Raw genomic sequence first — 22719 nt, 5'->3', positions numbered from 1 at the left:
TTGATAAAGGTTCCCCCTGGACACCACCTGCTGGGGATAGACCAGGCGTAGCATGTAGCTTATAGCTCACTGGAGGGATTATATTTCTCGGCAGGTCTGGTAACGCCTGGGGATCCCTTAGGAGGAGCTTGAGGGGGACCCTTGGGCTTCTTTGCTCACTCTCTGCTCATCTGGACTAAGGGGAAACTTGAATGAATGACAGATTTGCTCTTGTGAGAAAGTCTCTGACGTAGTGCTGTAGTCTGGCGCCCCCGTGAGGCCGCTATTGGGGATGAAATATTAGAGCGTGCTGCCATCTTCAGGTCAAAATGTAACAAGGTGTCAGTCAGTGCTTCAGTGAGTCTTTTACGTGTTTTACAGGGCAGCAGTGATTCTGAGAATGAAAGCCCTAAACGCAAAGGACCACAGCAGAAGAAGAAACAGTGAGTATGCATAGAGCAGAGGAATGAATGAATTAATACATGTTTCTTTTGTTCTCATCTGTGTCTTCTACATTGTATTGATGCTGTAGGTTCACATAATCAATCATACGTTGTCGGTTTGTGTGTTAGTCCTTGTTTTCTTATTATTTTACATTTATCTTCACATACAGTACTTCATTTTACACCAGATACATACACCAGTTTCATACACATACTTCAGCATGCCATCCCAGACACAGAACCGCCTCTATCAGGTTTCCACTTTAATTTGTCATGTAGCAGTAGATGTAGCAGTGTGTAAATGCTCTGTACATTTGAGTTTGCATTTTTCGTTTTGACCCCTACACCCCACTACACTCACTCTTTTATTTTAAACGTTTGTGGCATGGACCAGTTTTCCACATTCACATCCACCTGGGACCTTCTGGCAGGTTGGACCTGAACATCCCAGTTCACGTGGGCTATGATCACACAGCTGTAAACAGTGGCCCAAATCCGCTCTTCTCCATGCATGACACAGATCTGTTATGGGATTTGCCCCATTTCAGACACAGTACTGGAATCCAGTGTTTATCTGACTGTCAGGGTGGAATTCACCATACTTTTACACTTTTTAGAAATAATCATTCACACACCTGGCCTATGGATTAGCACTGACTTTGGATTCAGTTCCTGTTTTCATTCTTTCGGTGTAAAACCAGAGTGATTGGAACGGAAAGTACGGACCTCTCCCTGTGCTCAGCGAGGGTAACGCTGGTGTTTACACCTGGGTCAGTTCAGGAGTGTGAACTGACAAATCGGATTTCAGTCGGTTTTATCCGCTGTGTGAACATAGCCATGGACACACCACACTCTACAGATGACTTTCCATATTTTTGACTACAGCAACACACACTTGCAACGGCCCAAACATCTCACAAAACTGTTCACAGATCACATGAAAATAAATGAAACACGACCTGTGGGGTAAGTACGATTAAGCGCTCCATAGCTCAGACCTTAGGTGCATTAGATGCTCAGTGTTTCTGCTCGGTGAAGCGAGCACATGGTAGCATACTGGCTAAAGCTATTACTAGCCCCTCATGGGTGAACTTGTGGTATTTCTGTGTTGAAAGAAATACCTGGAAAGATGATGACTCAAACGACGAGGATGATGATGATGATGATGAGGAAGATTCCAGCAGTTCAGAGAGTGAGCAGGAAGAAAAAAAAGTTAGATCCAGACGACTTCCTGCTAGAAGGTAAGAGTGTAGCGAAGCCTGGCCTTCAGACAGCTCATCCCAGCTTGATCATGAGATGAGCGTTTATCGATATTAATCATGATTGAGCAAAGACCACTAACATGTTTTGGCTTGAGTGACCCCCCCCCCTCCCCCTTCATGTGCTTGAGATGAATTGGGTGGTGACGTTTTTGGTTTCTACCACTGTTCATGACTCCTGATTTGATTCCTGCTCTGACTGTAGGTGGTTTGACCCTTTGGAAGCTGTCTCAAGGCCACTGGCACACCAGTCAGGCTCATAGGAGCGATAATGAATCGCTACACTAGCCTACAGGGGATAGGGAAGCAGACTGAGGGATCCTTGGCTCTCATTGGTGGTTGAACGTATGCTTTTGTGTGTTTTTCGCACGCCTTTATGCAACCTTTACAGACCTCAGACCAAATCGTCCACGGCCAAGCAGCATCCGTCTCAAAAGGGACGGAAACAAAGGAAACAGGAGTCGTCCGAAGAGGAAGACGATGATGATGACGATGACGAGGAGGACACTCCAAAGAGACAGACACGTCGCAGGGCGGCTACTAAAGTCAGGTAAGGATCAGCCCCTGTTCAGGACGTCCACTGTTCCTTTAAATGATAATGAGCCGCTCGCTGTTCACCCCGACCCCGAGCGCACAGCAGTGAGGAGCAGAAGCTCTGGTTTTTAGCCGTTTTCGCTCGGTTTTCTTTCATCTCCCACATAAAGGTCCAGCGCTGTGATTGGACAGACTCAGACAAGGGGGCGGGGCCATTCTAAAGTCTCCGCACTTGACGTCAGAAGCGGAACAGAATCAGAACGGCTCGTTTTATCCTGTGTTTTATAGTGGGGTGGTCTTGTTTCACAGTGTGTGGGTTGGTGGGCTCCAGATCCACACATTAATGTGCACCTGCACTGAACAAGTGTTGTTTTTTGTTTCTTTTTCCATGTGTCTTCTTTAAATTTAATTCTGCGGTATGATATTTCACTCCTGCTTTGCTCATGTTTGATGACGCTCTTTGGATGACATCAGTAGCTTTGAAATATCTACCCCCTGCTCTCAAAACAGTGTAGAGGGAACCTCGAGCAAGACTTTTATAAAATCCCCCTGTGATATTCTCTGCAATTCCAGTTACAAGGAGGACCAGAATGATTTTGAGACTGACTCCGATGATCTGATCGAGATGGCCGAGGGCACTGAAGATATGCAGGACGATGATAGTGAGACCATCGAGAAGGTCGTAGACACCAGGGTTGGCAGGAAAGGAGGTGAGCAAGTCATTGAGGGAGACGCTCCTCTTTGTCTTTGATTGGTGAAGATGCTCAACACACGTTGTGATGGTTTCAGCCTTAATACTGAAACATACGCCCTGTATCTACACACATTACCCAGTTTATCAGCTCCACTCACCATACAGGGGCATTATGTAGTTCTACAATTACAGACTGTGCGGTATCGGTGTGTTTTGGTCGTCCTCTAGTCCCTCAGGGGCACAGGACGCTGTCGGCTGGATGGATAAAGCATGAATAAGAGCCTGTGCAGTAGGTTGCATAAATATTATGCAGGTGGCAGTGCAGAACAGTGTCATAAACATTATCATGTATACACAGATGTATGAGTCCAGTTATAGTGCCAGTGCATGCCATTGTTTAATGTCCTACAGGTGCTCGTGAACCTATAGTGTTCATTGCACAAGATTGACCCACCACCCAAATCATACCCGCTCCGTGGGGGTCCTGACTGTTTAAAAACAGGGCGAAGTGGCAAGCAAAGTATGCAGAGCAACAGTCATTGTAGAGCTACACATTTGTGTTAAGCCAGTGAGTGTAGAACCAAGGAGGGTGGTATTAATGTTATGGCTGATCCGTGTGAATTGAGCCATGGAATTTTCCCTCGTTCACAGCCACGGGAGCGGCCACCACCCTGTACGCCGTGGAGGAGAACGGTGACCCTGCGGCTGATTTCGACCCGGAGAAAGAGGAGGGCGAGACTCAGTTCTTCATCAAGTGGAAGGGCTGGTCCTACATCCACAACACGTGGGAGAGCATAGACTCTCTGACCCAGCAGAAGGTCAAAGGGATGAAGAAGCTGGAGAATTTTAAGAAGAAGAACGATGAGCTCAACGCTTGGTGAGGATGTTATAACCACGTCTTTGTTTACTTCAGCATCGTCCCGTTGGGTCTTGGTCAAGTCACAATGGGGCCTGGCACAGTGGCTAATTTACTGATCGATATATTGTTTCAGAAATGATTTGGATAAATGATATTGTCAATTTTAAAAAAACATTTTCTGCCTCTCATATCATCATAAATTTTAAAACGATATTAAAAGAAAGTATCGTGATATTAGTGATATTCAGACTTGTTTACGTAATGACATCATACAGCTACCCGTAACACGGCATACGTTTTTTACGAATCGTTTATCCACAGTGAAGTACGGTGGAAAGTGGCTCTGAGGCAGAGGAATTCGCTCCAAAAAGGGGAGTGGCTTGTGGAGGTGGCTCGGTTCCAAACTATCAGACGTACAATAAACAATGGCGTTTTGTTAGAAATGAACGAATACTTAATATATATTAAATATATTTGATTTAATACATTGCCCTGTGAAGGACTGGCGCCCCCTCCAGGGTGTATTCCCATCTTGCGCCCAATGATTCCAGGTAGGCTCTGGACCCACCGTGACCCTGAACTGGATAAGGGTTACAGACAATGAATGAGTGAATGATTTAATACAGTTCATATTAATGTACCATTGATGTTGTTGCAATTGTCTATTTTTGAAATTGATGCAAGTATTTTTCAGTGTTTTGTTCGTATCGTCAAGAATATCGTTATCGCCAAAATACCCTGAAATATCATGATATTATTTTAGGGCCGTATCGCCCGCCTCTAATTCAGACATTGGAAATGGAGTGTAGAATAAAATGAGTGAATAAAATAATAGTGACATTCATTTTTACGTAAACAAACACAGCGGACAGCACTGAGGTCATGTCCATGTATTCTACCATAAGCCCATGCTGTAATTACTGTGACAGGCCTTAGCCACGCTGTGTTTGACTCAAAGCCTTGTAGGACTTAGTGAAAGGATTGTTTTGGGTGACTCCAGTGCTGGGTTTTTCACAGGATGCGAAGAGCATCACCTGAGGATTTGGAATATTACAACTGCCAGCAGGAGCTCACCGCGGATCTGAATAAACAGTTCCAGATCGTGGAGAGAGTCATTGGTAAGTACAGCCTTTAAATTACAATTAAAGTGTTATGTCTAAACCGCTGTAAACAGACGGTGAAATGACAGGGAGTTTAGTGTTTTGTGGTAGATTTCCACTTCTGATTTTGTCTTTTCTGTTTTTATAGCAGTGAAAACTGGCAAGTCACAGGTGCCCTCTGATTTCCCCTGTAAGTTTCTATCCTTCAATCATGGTTTTATGAGTACGCTGTTGTCCGATTTATATTATTGTTCTCTATTTGTCTTATTTTTATTCAATATTTTTGAGATTTCAGCACGGCTCCAGCTACAGATGGTTTTTATTGTGATATTGTACACCGCTTTCTGATCGAAAAATCCAAAACCAAATAAGGTTTTCCCCCGTACGTGTGAATAGGGTGCAACATCACTGTGGCACAAGTATATTTGTGGGTTACAACAGCATCGTTTGCCCACACTCTGAACCAGATTTGGCCATAGCAACCACCTGAAACACCTTAGCAACTGCCTCAGCAACTACTTGGTATATTAAAGAAACTACTTAGTGAAAACATAGCCATAACAGCCATCCGGTAATAACAGCAGATCTTACCGCTACAAAGTTTATTATATTGATCTAGCATTAAAAATAAGTGCTCACCAAAATATCTTACCACAGGATTATAACAACTTTAAGGAGAGTCATAAAAGAGCGATAAATAACGATGCACAAAAAGATCGTATGAAAGAAGACACATTTCCAAACACAAAACAACAATAAAACGTTGCTCTCACAGAGCGACGAATAGAATATATTTTGTTTACTTTCATAAAGTAGCCACTGATGATGTTCCCTAATGTCCAGTGGAAAACTGCTCCCCAAGTTTGGGCCGTGGTGGAGAAGGCTACTTCCAGACTCCTTCCTGCTTAAATCTGGAAACTGGAAAGTGTGAGGAGTGCTTGAGATTATCTTGGGTCTCTGAGGAGTCTCGGAGACAAAGCAATACAAAAAAAGTACCTCCTAACGAGTACCTGGATGGTACAAGCAACACCTGGGAGCCTCCCCCAGAATAAAATGCTAAGTAGGAGATCGTCTGTTCTGCGACGTATTACTCAGAACATACTCTATTTTCCTTTAATGTGTTTCAGTGTCATTGGAGTGTGACGAGTTGTTCGTTGAATTCAGCTAACAGATAAATGACTTGTTCCGTGTTGTTGTAGAATATTAACATCCTTCGTGTTGCTCTTTTGCCGCAGCTCACAAGACCACCTCCAACGAGCCGGAGTATTTGTGTAAGTGGATGGGCCTGCCCTACGCCGAGTGCACGTGGGAGGATGGTGCCTTGCTGGGTAAAAAGTTCCAGTCCTGTATCGACAGCTTCAACAACAGGAACGTCTGTAAAACGGTGCCCTCCAAAGACTGTAAGGTGAGAAACGTCTTCACTCACGTACTTCCCATAATTCAGTTGCTCAGAGGGTGCTGATGGGAAGTCGTAGTGATAGTAGCTTCAGGCCGGTGTGAATATTTTATTTCTTAACTGTCGTGCTGAAGCATTGCTTGAGCTCGGCTTAAAGGGCTTCCTTAGTCTTTAGTTACGTAACTGGGAATGATTTATGATGAGGTTTAATGTCAGTTTGGTTTAGTTTTACAGCACTTGTTTGTTAAATATGTTTAAATTCTTTCTAAAAATCTGCTGTGTCACGGGCAGTTTTATTAAAGTCATTGGTTGTAATCTGCTTTAAACCCACGAAGGTGTTAAAACAGAGGCCGAGGTTTGTGGCTTTGAAGAAGCAGCCGTCTTACATCGGGGACGAGAACCTGGAGCTCAGAGACTATCAGTTAGCCGGACTGAATTGGCTCGCGCACTCATGGTGCAGGTAAAAGACTTGTGTTATCTTTTTGAGGGGTACTTTAAAATCTGTCCTGTGTGGTGAGACACAGTGGTGACAGTATGTGAATATGTTGACATGATAAATTACTGTTCCACACAAAAATGCCAAAGACACAAGGAGAGTCAAAGTACAGTGAGACACTTCCCTCTCATTTTTACAGTTCTTTTTTTTAAGTGTATTGCCCCCTCTTTTTTTTGGCTTCCAATAAAATGGGAACTCCCCCTTTTTACATTTTTTATTGGCTCCCAGTAAGATAGGAACTCCCCCTATATTTTTATTTATTTTTCAAAAGTTTATTGGCACCACCACTCAACCTGTTACTTGTGCTACTCCAGGGTGAATAAAGGTCACTGTATTAGCATCTCATGATACCCTGGGGTGGTTTATTTTACCCTCTCCTCGAGCTACCATGGGCTGTTTAAACCCCACACCAATTGATGTGTGCTCTACATGAGTTATTAAATCCCACTTAATCCCAGTTGAGCAGGTGTTCTCAGTTTAACTGTATAACATAAGCTCAAATTCAAGCTTGAGTATCTGAGGAACAGTGCGGAACAGTCTTATCTGGCTGCTTGCGATCCTGCTGCTGTGTTAAACCCCCCTCTGATTTGTGTGTCTTGTGTTGTCTAGGTGTAACAGTGTTATCTTGGCGGATGAGATGGGCCTGGGCAAGACCATCCAGACCATTTCCTTCCTTTCCTACCTGTTCCATCAACACCAGCTATACGGCCCCTTCCTCCTGGTGGTGCCCCTCTCCACGCTCACCTCCTGGCAGCGAGAGTTCACCACCTGGGCTCCTGACATGAACGTCGTGGTCTATCTGGGCGACGTCATGAGCCGAAAGACGGTACGGAGCGCTCTGATGTCTGATGTTTGCGTTTCCGTGTTTGTAACTAATCCTTATTGAAAATAGCTTCATTTCTCAATGTTAACAGATCCGTGACTATGAGTGGATCCACCAGCAGACCAAGAGAATCAAGTTCAATGCTCTTCTGACAACATACGAGATTTTACTTAAAGACAAGGTAAGACGGGTGAAATGACCTTCTGTTAAATCTGAACTTCTCTGTAGGTGTGTGTGTGTGTGTGTGTGATACAGAGTGAGAGGGGAGCTGAGTGAACGAGTTGAAGTCTCAGTGAGTTTTATGCGTGACAGTGGCCAACAGCATCTATAAAAACAAAAAGCACCAGCCTATGTGAGAACAGCGCCCCCTCATGACGAGATGCTGCAGTGTATTTAATAATGAACTGTGAGTGCAGTGGACGAGGCAGTGGTAGGTGACTGCTATGAAAGAATAACAAGGCCACAGGTACTACTCTTGCATCTGAGGTTTTCTGAAAGGAGAGCTGTTTAAAACGCAGCATTCTCGCTAAGAGGGGTTTCATAATTTTGTGTTGAACGAGAAACTCAAGCCTGAAACCAATGCCGCACCTGTGACTGTAAAAGCCTGTGTTCTGTCTATTAGTCCTTAACTAAAACGATGAATGAAACGCTCAGTACAGGTTTTGCTGTCCTCCTTGATTCAGGGTGTTCTGGGGAACATCAACTGGGCTTTTCTCGGAGTGGATGAAGCTCACCGACTGAAGAATGACGACTCGCTGCTTTACAAAACACTGATGGATTTCAGGTCCAACCACAGGCTGCTCATCACCGGGACCCCGCTGCAGAACTCCCTCAAAGAGCTGTGGTCCCTCCTGCACTTTCTCATGCCTGACAAGTACGTTCAGCGTGGCTTCCACAGTCATGTCTCCGTCTCTACGTCTTCACACAGTGTTTCTCAGTGTCTCGGCACTCTTCGCTTCGCTGGTTGTTGTGTGCCCCCTTTGTTTTGGTTCAGAAACAGCTGTTTCACTGTATTAGTCTTGATCAGTGATCTAGAGATGAGTTATTGTACAGGGGCGTGTGCTGAGATGGCAATGCATGTATAAATTGGTCATTTAAAAACGTACAATAAAATGTCTTGTTCAAGGGTCAGTGCCTTGTTCAAGGGCCCCTCAGCCTTGGTTTGAGGAGAACTATGTTGTTCCTTCAGCTCCCACCGCCCCTAATTCTTCCTCCCGGTCGTGGGAATCGAACTAGCGACCCTTCAGTCCTAAGCCCTCTTGTCTAACCATTATGCATTGTCCGTAACATTGATCTGAAAATAATAGAGGTATGATTACCTTGGAATTTCACTAGCAGTCTGACTTTGGTTAATATCCTGTGAAAAATAAGAGGAAGGGTCAGTCAGCTCTCATTGATCTATATTTGACTAGTTTTAGCATGAGGCCTGACCACAGCACAATATTAAATACATAAACAGAGCATCTGTCAAACACAACGCACCACGTTTCACACAGTGTAGACAGCTCTGTTGATTGTTACACAAGCAGTTTTTTTTTTTTTTCTATTAATGAAGCAAGATATCAGCACTAAACTGGAACCAAGTGATGATGAGTTTCAGAGCAGGAGCCTGAAAATAAGGCATCAACATCTGAGCTCAGTGTGTCATAAATAGTCTTTATAATCGGTGCCAGTTTTAGAAAAAAACAGATCGGCTTGGGTTTTTGAAAATCAGATCCTGAAGCACGTTTGTGCTGTTGCTTACTCTTTCTCTTTTTCTCGTCTTCAGGTTTGAGTCCTGGGAGGACTTTGAGGACGAACACGGTAAAGGAAGGGAAAACGGATACCAGAGTCTCCACAAAGTGCTGGAGCCCTTCCTGCTGCGCCGGGTCAAGAAAGACGTGGAGAAATCCCTGCCGGCCAAAGTGGAGCAGATCCTGAGAGTGGACATGTCCGCGCAGCAGAAACAGTTCTACAAGTAGGTCCTGTTCTACGTCTGATGACGAGGGTCGTTTTGAGACACTTCAGAGATGTAAACTGTTATCTCTGTGGCTCTGAATCTGATCTGTCGTTAAAGGTGGATTCTCACGAGGAATTATAAAGCCCTTTCCAAAGGCAACAGGGGCAGCTCCTCGGGCTTCCTCAACATCGTCATGGAGCTGAAGAAGTGCTGTAACCACAGCTTCCTCATCAAGCTTTCAGAGGAGGACTTTGAGACTCCTGTGGAGCGTTTGCAGGTGGGTGCTGCAGCATTGAAGAGGACTGCTAAGGCACTTTGTTGTTTTTAGCTGTATCCGTATTTGCTCTTATGCTTTTACTGGACTACAGAGCACAGATGGAACTGAGGAGTAGCAAAGCTGTTGGTGGAGGTTGTGTAAACCCATAATGCCATTAGATTTGAGTGCTGCAACTTTAACAGATGAGACTCTGAGAGTGTCTGACTTGGGATTAATTACATTAACATTGATTCACCTTTGATTGACAATGGTGTAATCGCCCAAAAGTGTTAAACATCCTGACACACACACACACACAAAAATGATGGTGTGTGTCAGGATGCATGACATCTGACATGTCTACAAATCAGCTCAGTCACAAACAGTGGGATGGGTGTCGTTTTCCAGCTGTGTTCCAAAATAAAGAAAACTACAGATGTGTGAGGACACACAAAAAAAAGAAATATCTGCAGCCTGGTCACTCTTACAGATCATCCAGTGCTGCCTCTACAACCGGGCATCACACTCCACCATTTATTCCATTTACTCTCAGCGACACGCTCAGAAAAGTGGTGCTGTTTTCACACAAGCTTTGTGTTTTTTAGCTGTTGTTAGCCACAGTTATGCTGCAGACTAATGGAGTTTTCAGTCTATCGCCTCGATCTGGGCTCACGTCCCTTCATTTGAGAACACCTCAAAACTGACCCATCCACAGCCATTCTCTGAACACACTCCTGTATGATTTTAATCAGCGTCACTGTAATCTGTGGATGTCCTGATATTGAGTTTGTGGAGGGACGATCAGATCATTATATCACACGCAAGACTAAGGAATGCATTCTTCCTCTGGTCCAGACAATGGTGCGGGGCAGTGGGAAGCTCGTCCTCCTGGATAAACTCCTGACCCGGCTGAGGGAACGGGGCAATCGCGTGCTCATCTTCTCTCAGATGGTCCGTATGCTGGACATCCTGGCTGACTACCTGACCATCAAACGCTATCCATTCCAGGTATGTTCCAGATCTCTCTCACACACAGTATTCGTCGTAGTATAGAGTGAGGAGTAACTGAGAGTGGTATTATTTATTGATTTCCTTCTGCTTGGTTCCCATCTGTATTTAAAGCTCTGTGCTTGTTAGTTTAGTTTGTTTTGACTGTGTGAGAAGTTCAGCGTGTTGGTGGGACTGTTTGGAGCTGGACTCGGGTGTCAGAGCTGCAGTGGTATCTTGGCTCAGAGCGCTGGTGTCCTGCCTCTATTTTTATCTACCGGTTATTTTTCGATGCGTTCTGTCTTGGACAACATGTCTCTCAGTGCTGCATTAGGAGAAATAACCAGCTGCTCTCAAAAACAAACAGTTATTCGCAGATTGGGGGCATGCAGCGTATAGGACACGGATACTCAAGACAAGTCATCAGCCTTAACCTCGTTTTTCTATTTTTCTCCACTTCTTCCCGTAGCGTTTGGACGGTTCCATTAAAGGAGAGATCCGGAAACAGGCACTGGACCACTTTAATGCTGAGGGTTCTGAGGTATGTACCAAAATCTTCACAGCTGTGAGGGCGTGGACGTCTCTGCAACTGAAACTAGCGCCTAGGAATCCATGGCGTTCATATTTTAATCATGGATTTTGTCTTCACGTAACGCATTGTAGTGTATTGACCACATTCTAAATAGCACCCTGCATGAACTACACATATCATTTAAAAAAAATAAAAAGGGCTGATTCTGCTCTGCTTTTGATGCCAAGTGCAGAGACTTTAGAATTGCCCCGCCCCCATGTCTGAGTCTGTCCAATCACAGCGCGGAGAAATAAGACCACCGAATCAGAACGGAGAAGAAAGGCAACTGAGCGAAAACAGCTAGCGTTCATTTCATGTTTTGAAAGTCGCCTTGAGTTCCTCAGTTCCACTCTTCACCCATTGCAGGACTTCTGTTTCCTCCTGTCCACTCGCGCCGGAGGCCTGGGCATCAATCTAGCCTCAGCGGACACAGTGGTCATCTTTGATTCTGACTGGAACCCGCAGAATGACCTTCAGGCCCAGGCCAGAGCCCATAGGATAGGCCAGAAGAAACAGGTAAGTGCCGTGTTCCTCCAGAAGGGTACTGCTCTGATGAGAATGAGCTGGAGTAATGTTTTCTTCTTTCTTTAGGTCAATATTTACCGTCTTGTCACGAAAGGGACTGTAGAGGAGGACATTATTGAAAGGGCAAAGAAGAAGATGGTTCTAGACCATCTTGTCATTCAGAGAATGGACACCACTGGGCGAACAGTACTGGATAACAGTTCAGGAACTTCAAAGTAAGTTTTCAGTAAGGGACTGAAAGATGAATCTTATTTTTTAGGTGTATAAGTAAGCAGCTCTTTTCTTATTTTACGGTAATGGTTGCATATTGTTTAATGAAATACAACCCATAAACAAGGTATTAAAGGAGCAGTCTGTAATTTGTTTACTGTACTTTCTGTGTGATCATAGATTAACGAGACGGGGCTAAGTTGAAGCGCTGTGTTCCCTGAGAGCACTGCTGAAGCAGTATATGATTTCTGTCCAATTAAAAACATGTACCTCCATTTATGTCAATTTTTAGTTTACATCATTTGAACACTGCAACTGTCTCACACTTTGTGAAACTTTCATGGACCAATAGAAATGCTCCAAAATTACTCAAAATGAAATCTTTTTACATTCAATTCCTCTGAAAGCTAATGTTTTTTCCTTCTGCTGTAAAGTTGCTATTTTGGGAGATACACGTTTTTAATTGGACAGCGACGATGCTCTCTTTGAGATGATCCCATTCCCCAGCGGAGCTCTATTGGTGTTCTAATGACAGAGATCCCGCCCTCTGTCCAATCACATTACAGTCCAAACCCACTGGGTTGCCAGGTCCACAAACTTGGCGTCCTTCAGCCATGAAGGGACCATGCGAATAGAGATGATGATAGATTTTACCAGACTTCCAAAACTCTCCATGACCTGAGACTTTCAAACACTTTGAGAAGTTACCGCTATCTTCAGCTCTTAAGGTGGAACAGAGAGTTGAAGAAGCTGGCGAATAACGGCAGTAATTTATTATTTTACCATAACAATCACAGGTAACACAAAAAATGGGTTAAACTCTTTTGTACACCTGATATATCACAGTCACAATTTAAAAGTGTGCAATTTTCAAACTTCAAAGGCTGCCATTTTAATTAGAACCTGTATTATCTAGAACAATGTCTAAATGTCAGTGAAGCTTCTGTGTTAGAAGAGTTATATATCACAGAAGTCACAGAAAACTAAAATCTGTGCAGTGTATATGACTACAACCACAATTATATTCAGTGTAGGGCTCTACACGAGCGCCAGAGAGTTTTGGTCAAAAAAAAAAAGAAACAAAAGTAAGATATTTCCCCCAAATTGATCGGCCCTATTTCAGTTGGAGCTCCCTGTAGATTTGTGTATTCCTTGTGTAATGAAACCTTGTGTAGATGTGTAGTCACTAACTGTAACTGAACCACTGTTTCCAGTTCCAACCCTTTCAACAAGGAGGAGCTCACGGCGATTTTGAAGTTTGGAGCAGAAGAGCTTTTTAAAGAGCCTGAGGGGGAGGAGTCAGAACCACAGGTATTTTTTATTCTCCACTTCCCTGAGCTCGTCCTTTAGCAGGTTTTGGGTGACGTTTCTTTGGAAGGTTTGCTGTGTAGTAGATTTTTTTAAAATAAAACAATGTGCTTTGTTTTGAAGGAGATGGACATTGATGAGATCTTGCGTCTGGCTGAGACCAGAGAGAGTGACCAAGGTTCCAGTGCCACTGATGAGCTCCTGTCACAGTTTAAGGTAGTTACCAGAGTTTAACAGTCGCACGCCCCATGTCTGAGATTAAAATTCTTTGAAATGAGAATAGATTTCTCTGTTTGTGACTAACGTTTGGGCCAGTGAAAGAGTGGTGCGTTTCCAACTTACTGTGAGCCAATTAAAAAGCAGGGACGTGTCTATTTTACTGTGAGCCAATTAAATAGAGGAGGCGTGTCTATCTTACTGTGAGCCAATTAAAAAGCAGGGACGTGTCTATTTTACTGTGAGCCAATTAAATAGAGGAGGCGTGTTTATCTTACTGTGAGCCAATTAAATAGAGGAGGAGTGTCTATCTTACTGTGAGCCAATTAAAAGGGGGAGGCGTGTCTATTTTACTGTGAGCCAATTAAAAGAGGAGGCGTGTCTCTTACTGTGAACCAATTAAATAGAGGAGGCGTGTCTATTTTACTGTGAGCCAATTAAATAGAGGAGGCGTGTTTATCTTACTGTGAGACAATTAAATAGAGGAGGCGTGTCTATTTTACTGTGAGCCAATTAAATAGAGGAGGCGTGTTTATCTTACTGTGAGCCAATTAAAAAGAGGTGGTTCTATCTTACTGTGAGCCAATTAAAAATAGGAGGCATGTCTATCTTACAGGGGGCGTGTCTGTGGGTGTATTCTTATCTCACTAGAGATTGTTTCTGCGGCTCTTTAGTAGATAAACATGAAGCAGACTATGTAGCTCTATATTGGGGGGAAACGGTTTACTAAACAGCCAAAAAAAACACATTTAGCTGTGTTTCACCAGACTCTTCAGAGTTAAATAAATTTCAGGATGTTACTGTGGGCTTTAAGGTTCACCAGCTTTCTTCCTCTGCTGTTTTCTGCCGTCAGTTTTCCCTCCTTGTGAATAAAAAGAATAAAACAGTGGTTAACAACAGAACAGCTCTCTCTCTCTCTCTCTCTCTCTCTCTCTCTGAGTGACAAGGCACTCAGAATATATTTTGGAGCACATTCAGCGGAAGGTATAAGCAACAGTATGTAGTAATTTACTTTTAAAATTACAGTTTCAAATTCATTGTGGTGCTCCACTGAGCTGTAAAAGGGAGGACAGAGCCTCTGACTTTGTTACTCTTCACTCGGCACTCCAGAAACTGTACTGTGTGCCTTCTGGAGGAGTGTCTCCCCATTTGATTTCAGGTCACTGCTGTACATTATATTCTGCAGCTGTAGGGGGAGCCAAGGAGCATCCCAAATCTCACCTACTGTTGCTTTAATCAGTAATGTTTACTAGAAATTACAAATGCCTTGTTAGAAATCATTGGGGCGTCAGAATCACTCCAGAATTAAGCTTTATACAGTGGGTGACAAATGCAGTAACAATGCAGATGGGGATTTATTATGATTACGGCCTAAGAGAACTGAGGGGTGTGTGTGTGTGTGTGTGTGTGTGTGTGTGTGTGTGTCCGGGCAGGTGGCCAACTTCACCATGGACGAGAGCACTCCGGATCTGGAGGAGAAACCCATAAGGGACTGGGATGACATCATCCCCGAGGACCAGCGACGGAAGGTGGAGGAAGAGGAGAAGCAGAAGGAGATGGAGGACATCTACATGCTGCCCAGGAGCAGGAGCTCCAATAAGAAAGTAAGCTTCTGAAAACCTTCACACGAGTGGGTTCTGAGTTTTAGATCGGTTCTCCAGCTGCGGTTCCCTCACCTGTAACACAGTAATGAATGCTGCAGACCTGAGGGTGTAGGGCGATGTCTTTCTGTCAGTGCTCAGTGTTTTTAACCTCATTATCATAAACTGGATTGGGACTGTCTTGGTTTGAGACACTAATGTGAACACAACCGTTTTACTAGCGATGTTATGGATGTGTTTATGCAGCAAATGGAAACGTGAAGTGCGCCCTAAGGCTTTTTTCTCACTTGCGTTTTTGTTCCCAGACAGTAATGACTCATTAGAGTTTATAGCTTTGTGCTAGGTGTGTGTGTCTGTGTGAGGTCTACGGCATCATAAGGTAATGAGTTTGTGAGTTTTATGGCACAGCAGGTTCCCCAGCGTTATCGGTCCTGTGCATGCGCTAAACCACACACTCGTTACACTTCCTTTGAGATGGAGGTGATTTAATATTGGAGCATCGAAGAGGAGCCTTCCTCACAAGGTCCTCCAGTTTGATGCCGTTAAAAGCTGGTTTGGTTTTTGGTGAGAAACCCATTCAGTAATGTGTCAGAACATTGCTGCTGCAGGTTCGAGAGGCTGATTACGCTGGTGCCATATGTTTACCTCCTTGTGAAGAACTATTATCAAAAGCAGTGATTAGTAAATGTAATCACACAGAACAGATAAAACTCTCTCTCTCTCTCACACTCACTCACTCTCTCCTCTCACACACGCACACACACACTCTCTCACAAACACACATACACACTCTCTCTCACAAACACACATACACACACACACACTCTCTCTCTCTCTGTCACACACACACACACAAACACACAACCTCTCACACACACTCTCATACACACACACACACTCTCTCTCACAAACACACATACACACACACTCTCTCACAAACACACATACACACACGCACACACGCACACAAACGCACACAACCTCTCACACACACTCTCATACACACACACACTCACTCACTCACACACACACTCTCTCTCTCTCACTCTCACACACACACACACTCTCTCTCTCACAAACACACATACACACACACTCTCTCACAAACACACATACACACACGCGCACACGCACACAAACGCACACAACCTCTCACACACACTCTCATACACACACACACACTCACTCACTCACACACACACACTCATACACACACACACACAAAGAAATGAAAACCCTAGTGACACAAAAGTGCAATAACTTGCTTTCAGCTTATGTCTTAACACTGTAGTTGATGTCTCTCTCTCTCTCCCTCTCTCTCACACACACACACACACACACACAGAGGGTGGTTCCTAGTCCTCAATTTCTCAGAGTCCAAGAGTAAATGAAACACCAGGAACATGACCCATAACTAAGGGTAGAGATATACGTGCTGTTCTCTTACGGACCACATTTGACAGTGCTGCCTCAACTCAGCCACAGCTCCACTTTACATGGGTCCGATTTGGAGATTTGACCGTGTCCGCGCCTCACGACACACGCCAGCGCTGTAACTGAGCCAGAAGTATCAGATTTGGCCTGAAATGCGTCTGGGTTTCCCCTCAGAAGGTGTGATAGATCTTGTGTTGTGCTCCTCAGGCACAGGCCAACGACAGTGACAGCGACGTCGGCTCCAAGCTCAAACTCAAGAATCGCTCCTCGGGCTCAGAGAGTGAGACGGACGACAGTGAGGACGACAAGAAGCCGAAGCGGAGAGGCCGGCCACGTGCGCGCAAGAACAACGTGGAGGGCTTCACTGACGCAGAAATCCGCAGGTATCGCTCACACTCCGCCACGACTGATTTATCATGTGTTTAGTTGTAACACAGATGTTTCATTGAAATAAAATTTGCTTTTGTTTGTAGGTTCATAAAGGCTTACAAGAAATTTGGAGCTCCACTTGAGAGGTATCAACTGAAACACTACAGAACAAACCAGCTTAAGAGCTCATGACTGATAGCTGCTTGTACATTTGAACAGCCACGCTGACTCTTGGCTTTGTGTCCTCTCTCCAGGCTGGAGGCCATAGCGCGAGACTCCGAGTTGGTGGACAAGTCCATAGCAGACCTAAAGAGACTGGGAGAGCTGGTCCACACCACATGTGTCACTGCAATACAAGAGCATGAGGAGCAAATGAAGGAGAACCCCACAGAAGGTGTGTGTGAGGAGGATTGGAGGGATAGATCAGACCCTGAGGCCTCTGCTTTTGTTCTAACGTTGCCGTTTGTTCACTCTTCAGCCAAAGGTCCTGGGAAAAGACGTGGCATCAATATCAAGATCTCCGGGGTTCAGGTCAATGCCAAGTCCATCATCCAGCACGAGGAAGAGTTTGAATCTCTTCATAAATCCGTGCCCTCCAACCCCTCAGAGAGGAACAAGTACGTACAAGCTCCTGCATTAAAGCCTTTTTATTAATACGTCACTTCTGGTTTCCTGATGCAGCCTTACGCCACGTTCACACTGTTCTCTGCTGTTCACACTGTCCACATAAAGTGACCTAGAGAAAGGAGAAAACATCCGTCGGTTTCATACAAAGCACTTTTATTTCTGAATGAAGGAAGTTTTAATATTTCCATGATCCACATTTATACAGCTTCAAAACTGACAAAGAACTGCGTGTAAAACACATACAAATGTCCACAAGTTTTATTTTCTCATAAATGAGAGACAGGAACAAGCTTTTCATTTCCCTATATTAGTATTTTTATTAAAACGTAAATGCTTTGACCAGGACGTTTCCACCTTCTAAAAACCTCGAGCGAAAATGAAAACGCTTTGGTCTGGAGTCCGAGATCATCCCCAACGGCTGGAGTTACGTAAATGTGACATGAATTCCGATCTGGCGCATTTCCACAGATCAGATCTCAACATCACATGAGAAAGTGGCTCGAATCTGATGTTAAAAAAAGTCAGGTTCAGTGTGATTCGTGCTGTTCTCACAGAACGGATATGGGCCACTTTTACCTGCTGTGTGTCGTCGTTGTTATGAAGGCTGTAATGAAGCCCTGTTCACACGAAGGAAGAACATAGCTCACTTTTGCATTTCGGACCTTGTAGAGAGGGCTGCAATATTCACAGCGCGCATGTACTTCACTCTTACTTCTTCTCAGCTTCCTTTTCAAATTTACATCCCTTTATCTCCCTCCTTTGTGTCGTGGAGAACTCTCTCTCTCTTTACATCATAGTCCTCTGGCATTAACACACAATGGCGTAATTATAACCAGCAGTACATACACACAGAGGTACACAGCTGGCCTTGCTCTTTCTGTGTGGGTGGTATGCCCTTACTTTTTGATGCCAGAAACAAATGGCTGGCTGATGTGACAGACCTGGGCAGTTGGCGCTCTCCTCCAGTCTGTTGGGCTGTCCAGTGACGACGTATCAGCAGACATCACACTTCTCGGTGCTTATTCACACCCTCCTAGTGTTTGCAGCTTTGTGTGTGGTGGGGGACTGGATACAAATGAATTACAGTAAATAAATTGCTAATATTTCACCTGTTCGACTCTCTAGATTCCAGCTGACATGCCGTGTGAAAATCCCTCACTTTGACGTGGACTGGGACATCCACGATGACACACAGCTGCTGTTGGGCATCTATGAGCACGGCTACGGCAACTGGGACCTGATCAAGACCGATCCCGATCTTAAGCTTTCAGAAAAGGTGTGTCCAGTCTCTGATGAGTTTGAGGAGCTTATAAAGTTGGTTTCTGCAGTTTCATGCGCTAACACTGTCCCACTGACCCGTACAGATCCTCCCTGATGACCCTAGCAAGAAACCACAAGGCAAACAGCTGCAGATGAGGGCGGACTACTTGTTGAAGACGCTGAAGAAGGATATAGAGAACAAAGATGTCTCCAAAGCCGGAGAGGAGGTGAGTGTAACTGTGCTGGTCGTCTTCTGAGGACGGCGGTCAAACCGATGAACCGTAGACACCGTCAGTCCAAACATTTGTAGACATCTCTCTCTTCTGATGAGTGATTTCTGCTTAAGCGCTATCCATACAATGCACAGCTTTACAGGTTTGTGGTGTTCGTGAGCCTTAGTTTGGTTTGTGGCATTGACTCAGTGGTGGCCTGCTCTCTTCCAGGCCAAAGTAAAGAAGAGGAAACCACGAGTGAAGAAGGAGAACAAGGCCCCGAAAGAGGAGCTGGCCAATGAAATCTCCTCTCCTCGTCTGTCTGATCTCCCTTCGGAGGACGGGGAAGTGAAGGTACGTTTCCCGACGCAGACAGCGCATCAAATCCACATCAGAACGGAAACACAAACGAAAACACTGCGGTTGTTTTCAGAGCAAGCTCCGCTGACCTCCAGGAGAAACCCCGTGCACCAGGCGGCTCACGTTTCTCATGGGAACCATTCCCTGTGTTTGTGTGTCTCTTCCAGGACGACGGAGCAGAAAAATCCCCCTCTAAGAAGAAACAGAAGAAGAAGGACAACAAGGAGAACAAAGAGAAGCAGGGAACTCAGAAGAAAGAGAAGGAGGGCGACAAGGACAAAAAGCGCTCCAAGCTGAAGAAGGATAAGGTAGCTTTGTGTTCCTGGGGTGTGGTGTCAGCGAGGAACATTTCCTCGACATGTGTCTGAAGTGCCGGGTTTCTGTCTGTAGTGATTATGCTCTGAGGACTGAAGCAGACATATGAATACAGTAATGTGTTTGTGACATTGATATGAGTGTTTTTTTCAGGCTAAACCAGGAGGCAAAGGGAAGAAGTCTCAGGGCCCGGTGCACATTACAGCCGGCAGCGAGCCTGTCCCAATTGGGGAGGAGGATGATGAGCTGGACCAGGAGACCTTCAGCATCGTGAGTCTCTTGCTCTCAGGTTTACTCGTATCAGTCTTATTCTCTGCTGTTCTGGGGCAGTGTGCAGTATTGGATAGTTTTATATCTGTAAGCGCCAGTGCCAGGTCATTTATAACACGTAGAAACAAGACTGTGTCTGCCTACTTCTATAGAGTTACCAGTTCAGTAAAATGAAAGCATACAGAATGCATATCACCGCTGTCCAGTTAAAAACACGTATCTCCGTGTGTGTAGATGTTTTAGTTTGCTACATCATTTGAACACCGTAGCTGTCCTCCTCGCTGTGTGTAAATTTAATGAGGAATGGACCAATAGAAATGCTCCAAAATTAATCTGAATACAATCTTTATACATGGACCTCCACTGAAAGTTAAGAAGGGTTGTCCTTCTCCTGTAAAGTTACTATTTTAGGAGATGCATGTTTTAAAATTGGACAGCGATGCTGTTTTAAAGGATGACTGCAAATGAAAATGCTTCATATATTTCCCTAATAAACAGGACGATCGGACTGGAATTAACGTGAGCGGGACGTGATTTCATCCCTCGAGATTTGATTGGATGGTGAAAAGCCAGCGTTTCAAAAGAGTTTGACTCATTTTCTTGAACTGATTCTTAGGAGCTGTCCATTTAAATGAGTCAGAGTCAGATTAAATTGATTCAGATCCATTTCGCTCTGTTTTGTGTAAAGTTAACTTTAAGGCTTTAGGTTTGACATCACTTTTCCTGCCGTTATTCGGTCCAGGCGAGCGTCCCACAATGTGCCTTGAGGGACAGCCTCATCGGTCACATACAGCACTTGGATGAATCCTGTTTGATATTCAGTGAGATACTTGAACGGGTCTGGCATGAAATGCCTCGAACGTCTGTTACATCAGCCTCCTCAGCGTATGGGACCCCCAGACTCGTGTCTGTGACGTTTCAGGGAAAGGGCTCATGATCATTGGTAGAAAAACCAAACACACGCTTCCTGCCCATGTTTCTGTGGTGAGGAGTCGACTCTGAGTTGTTCAGAGTACGGACTGTGAGCTAGTGCAGTGTTGTTGCTGATATTTCTGTGTAATATTATTGATTAATTTGTTGTATTGCCATCTCACCTTGACTTTAACGCTGTAGCACACCATGTAAAGCTTGTGCTTTTCCACTGTACGCAAAACAAGTCATCTCCTATCTGTCTGACACACCGCTCAAATGTAAACTTTAGCCTGAAGCCTGTGTGATTTTTAAAGCAAACAGGGGACGATACTCATGTGGTTCTGATATCATCGTGAATCCCTGTCCCCTGGAGCGCTCTGTGCCTGTACAAACTTGCACAGAATTTAGTCATTTATTTATTTATGATTTGTAAAGTGCATACAGATGTTTTTTTGAAAGTAAAAGTACATGATCTTGATTATATTTGGCCTGTTTTCTTCTGGCTCACAATGTTTGTTTAATCACACAAAAGCCTTGATGAGCACACATCTGTAATTCCTGGTATTGCTGATGACAGCGCAGATTAAAAATGCGATGCTCTGTTTGTGTTCACTTTGGTATCGTAGCCCTCTGCGTTTTTTTTTTTTTTTTTGCAAGCTGCTTAACAAGCAACACAGTGTGTAGTCCTGGTTTTGTAATTGTAACTCACAAAATTTCTCTGTGTGTGTGTGCATCCAGTGTAAGGAGAGGATGAGGCCGGTGAAGAAGGCTCTGAAGCAGTTGGATAAGCCAGACGAAGGCCTGTCAGTGCAGGAACAGCTGCAGCACACCAGAGCCTGTCTGCTGAAGATCGGCGACCGCATCACTGAGTGCCTTAAAGCCTACAGCGATCCTGAGCACGTCAAGACGTGGCGCAGGTCTCAAACACACACACACACACACAACTGTCTCTGAAAGTATGGGGGTGTAAAGATTAGCCAGGATTTAAAGTCCCCGCTTATTTGTTTTTTAAAATCAATATTTCCGAAAAAAAAAATATTATAAATAAAATGTATATGCGACGATATGTTTCATTTTCTCCGTCTTTTTCCCTGTAAGATTATATTAAAGGAGCCATCTGTAATACTAAGGCCAAGCGTTTAAAATCAGAACTATAATACAGTTTCAGACAGTGGAGAGAGCCGTCTAGCTCCTCCCTCTCCTCCTCAGTTGTGAAGTTCAAACTAGTTGCGAGTTTGAAGAAAACTGGACGAACAAGAGACAAGTTTAAGAACTTGGGCCGTAATCGCTAAGAAGAATGTGCCATAATCAGCATATCTACACAGAAAAGCCTTTCACTAAAACATCTACCTACAAAAATGTGAACATGCGGCCGCCATTTCCCTGCATTTACAAGTCTTTTCTGTCCAAATCCACCTTAAATATTTCGACTAGACATGGCTGGTGTTACTTATCCATTTTCCTTTGCACCTTAAATGTTGTTTAAGAGGCAGGGTGTATCCACAATTTCGCACTCAAACATGTTGTTCCACCGTACGTGTCGGTTTACGAGTGTTACTCGCCAGGTTCTTGAATTCTCTGTTCCACCTTAAGAGCCGAAGTTAGTGATAGGTTTATAAACAAAACTCGTTTTGAAACTCGTTTATTCCCCATTTTATTCGTTTAAAAACAAAATCACCTAAAAAATCTACTTCCTATAAAAACGCTTATATTTGCTCTGTACTCCCAAGCTTGATTTCTCAATTCCACCTTAAATACGCAAGG

General features: G+C 44.3%; 1 protein-coding gene across 2 annotated transcripts in view; it reads left to right on the top strand.

Moving 5' to 3' along the window:
* Nucleotides 1-22719, top strand: part of chd2 (chromodomain helicase DNA binding protein 2) — a 41988-nt gene that overhangs the window by 13632 nt on the left and 5637 nt on the right. Inside the window, exons 5-35 of one of the 2 annotated variants that reach the window (XM_066684409.1) lie at nt 361-422; nt 1538-1663; nt 2073-2231; nt 2789-2925; nt 3561-3786; nt 4786-4886; nt 5017-5058; nt 6104-6273; nt 6600-6724; nt 7370-7586; nt 7675-7764; nt 8267-8457; nt 9352-9540; nt 9640-9799; nt 10634-10786; nt 11235-11306; nt 11703-11852; nt 11928-12076; nt 13286-13382; nt 13503-13595; nt 15029-15199; nt 16838-17013; nt 17104-17145; nt 17254-17393; nt 17478-17616; nt 18752-18902; nt 18991-19113; nt 19330-19452; nt 19626-19766; nt 19927-20043; nt 21694-21872. In XM_066684409.1, coding sequence (XP_066540506.1) covers nt 361-422; nt 1538-1663; nt 2073-2231; nt 2789-2925; nt 3561-3786; nt 4786-4886; nt 5017-5058; nt 6104-6273; nt 6600-6724; nt 7370-7586; nt 7675-7764; nt 8267-8457; nt 9352-9540; nt 9640-9799; nt 10634-10786; nt 11235-11306; nt 11703-11852; nt 11928-12076; nt 13286-13382; nt 13503-13595; nt 15029-15199; nt 16838-17013; nt 17104-17145; nt 17254-17393; nt 17478-17616; nt 18752-18902; nt 18991-19113; nt 19330-19452; nt 19626-19766; nt 19927-20043; nt 21694-21872 — 4211 coding nt within the window. The remainder of the gene's footprint in view (nt 1-360; nt 423-1537; nt 1664-2072; nt 2232-2788; nt 2926-3560; nt 3787-4785; nt 4887-5016; nt 5059-6103; nt 6274-6599; nt 6725-7369; nt 7587-7674; nt 7765-8266; nt 8458-9351; nt 9541-9639; nt 9800-10633; nt 10787-11234; nt 11307-11702; nt 11853-11927; nt 12077-13285; nt 13383-13502; nt 13596-15028; nt 15200-16837; nt 17014-17103; nt 17146-17253; nt 17394-17477; nt 17617-18751; nt 18903-18990; nt 19114-19329; nt 19453-19625; nt 19767-19926; nt 20044-21693; nt 21873-22719) is intronic. The other variant, XM_066684410.1, reaches the window with a different exon arrangement.

Source organism: Hoplias malabaricus, chromosome 11 (genome assembly GCF_029633855.1).
Source record: "Hoplias malabaricus isolate fHopMal1 chromosome 11, fHopMal1.hap1, whole genome shotgun sequence".
NCBI classification, from domain to species: domain Eukaryota; kingdom Metazoa; phylum Chordata; class Actinopteri; order Characiformes; family Erythrinidae; genus Hoplias; species Hoplias malabaricus.
This window is presented reverse-complemented; position numbering and strand designations above follow the sequence as displayed.